This window comes from Carya illinoinensis, chromosome 6 (assembly GCF_018687715.1).
Source record: "Carya illinoinensis cultivar Pawnee chromosome 6, C.illinoinensisPawnee_v1, whole genome shotgun sequence".
In the NCBI taxonomy this organism is placed as follows: domain Eukaryota; kingdom Viridiplantae; phylum Streptophyta; class Magnoliopsida; order Fagales; family Juglandaceae; genus Carya; species Carya illinoinensis.
The window spans coordinates 8,775,557-8,780,388 of NC_056757.1; the positions used below are offsets into that span (position 1 = coordinate 8,775,557).

Consider the following 4,832-nt stretch of genomic DNA (forward strand, 5'->3'; position numbering starts at 1 on the left):
TTAAGCTTGGGTGAAAAAACCTACCCCGAGACCGGATTGAAAATTCAATTTCTTTAAGTTCTTGAGTCGAGACCAACCAGTCCCTTAATCGGTCCGGTCCAAATCGAAATCAATTGTTCTGGTCGGATTTATTGGTACAAAGTAAAACTTTTACACCTCTACTAATAACATGAATCAAATCAGACAAAAAAAATACTAAATATATTGAATTCAAACATATATATATATATATATGTATCATCACAAGTCTCCCAGGAATATTGTTTATAACATCAATAAGTAAAAAAGTAATAGAAAAGACATTGACAATTTATTCACAAAATTAAAGATCTTCCCACGCCAGAGGTAATAAATAAATATTCGAATACCAATCAACCAAAATCATGTCTCCAAACATGACTATCCCCGCCATTAGAATTAGGGTGGTAGCCCATGGATCGTCTAGCATGTGGGTGCATTGCATTATTTTTTGGGCTTGGGCTTTTCGGAGTCTGATAGGTTGTTGTACCTCCGACTGAGCTGGAGTCACAGCCCGACTCGACGACCGAGTTTTGCCTTGTTGATGGGTTCCATTGTGGCAAACTTGGGCCATTCTGTTTGATCGGGCCTTGACTCCGTACCTTGGCCTTTGCAGACTTGGTTTGGGCCATGTAGCTAGGGATATTGTTTGATCGATATTGTCGTTGCTTAATCAAGTCAGCAAAAATGTCCATTTCTACCGTTTTCTCGGACATGTCGTCAGTGACAGTGTTGGTGGTGGTGGTGGTGATAGGAAGTTCCATATAAGAGGCTTCATGGTGCCCCGTGTGAAGGGTGCCGTGCGGCTGAGATGACATCCATCTCTCGAGCCAATTCCATCCCCATTGGGCCTTTTCATGCTCGTTAGAATATGGTCCAACATCTTTGTTGTTGAGATCGGATTGAAAGAGTTGTGGTTGCTGTTGCCATTGCAATAAGGTAAGAGTGAGTCAGGACAATGTAAGTGGGACCTTCATAGGAAGAACATGTTAACAAAACTACTGTCCATTGCTTTAATTAGTTTGGTGGACGTCAAAATTAAATTGTTCCTTCAAGAGTGATAAATCATAAAAACTCCTTTAAAATGTCAATCAAAATGGTCATGCACCAACCTGGTAGGTAATAGGAGAAGATAGAGCTCTCTCCCTTTTCATGGCAGCGTCAAGTTTCCTCGAGGCATTTTCCTTAATTTTCTCTGAACTCTGACGCCTACTATGCCTGGCTTCCATTCCATAACTTGTAATGGGGCTCTTTGGCTTTTGTTCTTCTTCCTCCAGTCCCCTTTGTTGTTCTTCTTCTTCTACTTTATTCTGAAGCTTCTCATGTGCCAATTGGAGTCTACGAGCGCGTACTCTTGCCTGGACTCGTACCAGTGCTTGCATGCAACGCATTGTCATTTGTGATTGCTTGCGTACATTATGCCCTCTCACCAGTGCTTGCAGCCTCACTAAGCCCTTCAAAGCTCGCAAAGCCCGGCGAGCCTACATTATTGCATCCATTTTCCAGGTTTTAAATGGTAGCATATAAACATCAAAAGTATAATATCCAATACCTTGTGATAAGCCGATTGGCCTCTCCACTTCAATGAAATTGATAGTGTCTAAGTAGTGTATAATATGAGGTATTTTGGTCATTTCCAATTATGTTGGCAAGTGAAATTACAAAAATTCTTTGTATTTTATACTAAATGGATGCTATCGATAATCCATTTCACTTGATATAGAGTATCAGACAATGGCAAGGACTACTGGACATGGTACAAGTTGCTTATCCGTTAATAGGAATAAAGACCTGAAATTAAATGTGTGGTAGACATGTACCTTGAACTTGGAGAAAGGTATCAGGGCCAACAATGAAAGTTCCAACACATACGACAATTTATTCACCCTCATTCACAGAAAAAGACATAAATTTATGTTTACTGGTCAATTCTGAATACCTATTCATGTATACAGGGCTGCAAATACTTTATATGTATATCTTACAATGCCTAGGTGTGCCAGAACCATTGAGAGTTTCTTAAGTTGAAATAAAGAGTCTTATACGACTTAAAAAAACCATATCAACCATATCTCATTTTTTTTAATCAGTTTTAATTAGACCAACTCAAAAGCTCTTTTGAGAGTATAATAAAGAAGGATAAGGAGATTACTAGGTAGCCTCTGTAGCAAGATTGTATAAAAGTTGCAGCCCTTTCTTCCTTAGAGTGGCGTCCGTAACCGGCCAACCGAACAACTTTGGCTGCTGCTTGAGCTGCCGCAACTGCAGCTTCTGCCGCTGCAGCGGTTGCCACAGCAACAGCAATGGCATGGTTTCTATCTTCGATCACAGGACTCGATGCAGTGCTCTCCTCATTTGTTACATCTGCTGAACTCTCAGCGGGAAAATGTTCAAATGATACAACCTCTGGAGCATCATGATGCCATTTCTCCACATTTTTCTTCTGAAAATCATCTGAATTTCTTAGAAGTAGCACATAACACTTGTATGATATGCATCATAAATGCTAGAAATTATGATTAAACTAAAAAAAAAAAAAAAGATACCACTTTTTTCATTAAAATCAAGCTTATATCTTGGGGATGATGGAGATCTAACTTAGCAAGCACGTCGATCAAGATGGGTGATGTATAGCTTAGCCTGCAAGATAACTAATTTCATGAGCAGTACATTATCTGGTCATGTTGTGGGGACCATATGCACCTCTTTAACATTGCATGGTCTCACAGGAAAAGGGAGACAACCTCTTTAACATGTGGCTCCACCACCTCTACACAGTGACTTCCATGAATTTCTACAATGTCTTTAGGGGACCATATGCACTTCTTATTAATTTCTACAATCTTAAGGAAAAAATCTATACTTGCCCTACCCGTGAAGCACATATACATACAATTTACTAGTCAACTCCAATTTATGAATCAAACCAGACCCCTTGTATGGTTTGGTTCTTACAATCTTAACTTCTTCTTTTAATATATATATATATGTCGCTTTCTCATTTATACAAAAGAAATTGTTTATACAGAACCAATTTCGAATACCCACAAATATTATGCATAAAAAATACAATAATTTATATAAAAACAAAGAGTTTAATATACATTTATCGTTTACTTTCCTAAATCCTTATTACTAGAGTTATGCAGCTCCTACCCAGTTTCTCAACTGCTGGTGCCGGGAAATTAATTTCAATTACCATGATCAGATATTTGGAAAGAGAGACAGTATTAGGTATTATAGCATTAACATACTCTGCCGAAATAAAAATATTTTAAGTAAAAAACAAAAAGATTGTGACAATGGTTTAGCTGCCTGATATCATTTGTACTCTTATCGTCAGGATTGTCCAGAATCTGAGTTTCATACTGTCATACCCCATATGATAAGATAAAGGAAGGTGATGTATGGGATCTCCCATTATTTGAGTAGGAGAAATTCTATTTTTTACAAGGTTCTAATAAATCTCTAATTATATTTTTGACTAGTACTTTAAAAATATAGACCACGTAGTTTAGACCTTAGCCTTACAGATACTTCTAACCCTTATAAATAAATGATGGGAAAATCTAAAGTTTTGGATTATGCGAATGAAAAAAATATAAAAATAAAATAAAAATAAATTGAAAAGTAAAAGTAATATATTAAAGTTCTCTAATTTTATCCCACTCAAATCAATTATTCGTTTTTTTTTTTTTTTTTTCTTTTATGGGTCATTCAAATCAGTTATTTACAAATTGCAGAAAGTGACCTTTTTCTGTGGCGAGTCCTTAGGTGATAGCTTGAAAGCGTTCTTCACCGACGAGATCCAGCTACCTCCTTTCTTCCCCATCTCCGGCTAATTGAACGGATTCTGATCGCCAGCGTCATATTGACAAAATACCCATGTCAGAACTTAAAAACTCAAGTTTCAGTCACCCAAAAACAAGAACAAGAACATCATCAACACAGCGTTAGAACATTGAAGACCCATGTACAAAAATCACAGAGATCTAAAACAATGTTGGGAGAAAAAAACACGTATTTAGCCATGAAAACAATCTAATTCATCTTAACCTCTAGTCAACACAAAAGGGAAGAAAGGAACTTCAACCCAGAAATGTCAGTTCATCGAGTAATCAAAAAGAGAAGTCCATAAAATCCTTGAGTTATGAACAGAAGAAGATAAAGGATATGACTTTACAAAACAAATAAAACGAAAAAGAGAGAGGCCTCAGCTATCTAATAAGAAACATTTGAAGTGATCATTTATGGTAACTGATATCGATCACATAACACAAAACAGTCGAGCACAAAAGCATGTGATGAATTGAAAATGGAATCCAAACCCGAGGTGTTCGATAATAATACTACAGGATTTTGGGGTCACTTGTCTTGGGCTTTCACATCTTCTCCTTCTCACTTTACACGCATCTCACAGAAAGGTTTGGTGATCGACATTCTTGGGAAGAAAGGTAAACTAAGCTCTTTATCACACACACAGTAGAGAGAGGTAGGGGGGAGAGAGAGAGACAGAGACAGAGACAGAGTAGTAACTAAGGCCGAGCCCGCGCGATCGCGGTTGGTATTTATCAAATTCACGGGGGTGCATGACCTCGTAATACAACCTTGTTATAGGGTGGGGGTTGGGCCCAATTGGGTTATGACACGTAACTCCTATCCTCTCTTGGTATAAATTGAGCTCCAATAACTCTACGCTAAACAGCTTAGATTTTTTATCTTTTAATTTATTTTCCGGTATAGAGATGATAAATAAAAGAATTTAATTAATTTAGTAAAAATAAAATATAAAAAATACAATAAAAATAAAGCAA

At 37.2% G+C, this 4,832-nt stretch overlaps 1 protein-coding gene across 3 annotated transcripts; it reads right to left on the bottom strand.

Moving 5' to 3' along the window:
- Positions 1–204: 204 nt before the first annotated feature.
- Positions 205–4,563, bottom strand: LOC122314201 (protein IQ-DOMAIN 21-like). Of its 3 annotated transcripts, none has more exons than XM_043129622.1 (5): positions 4,372–4,563; positions 3,770–3,871; positions 2,171–2,461; positions 1,131–1,499; positions 205–938 (listed from the first exon to the last, which is right to left on the bottom strand). In XM_043129622.1, the coding sequence occupies exons 2-5, from the start codon at positions 3,848–3,850 to the stop codon at positions 372–374; spliced, it is 1,308 nt and encodes a 435-aa protein (XP_042985556.1). In that variant the 5' UTR covers positions 3,851–3,871; positions 4,372–4,563; the 3' UTR covers positions 205–371. The 3 variants fall into 3 exon arrangements, with proteins under 3 accessions (XP_042985556.1, XP_042985557.1, XP_042985558.1); XM_043129623.1 differs by having other exon boundaries at positions 4,347–4,563; XM_043129624.1 differs by lacking the exon at positions 4,372–4,563 and adding an exon at positions 4,075–4,338.
- Positions 4,564–4,832: the final 269 nt, after the last annotated feature.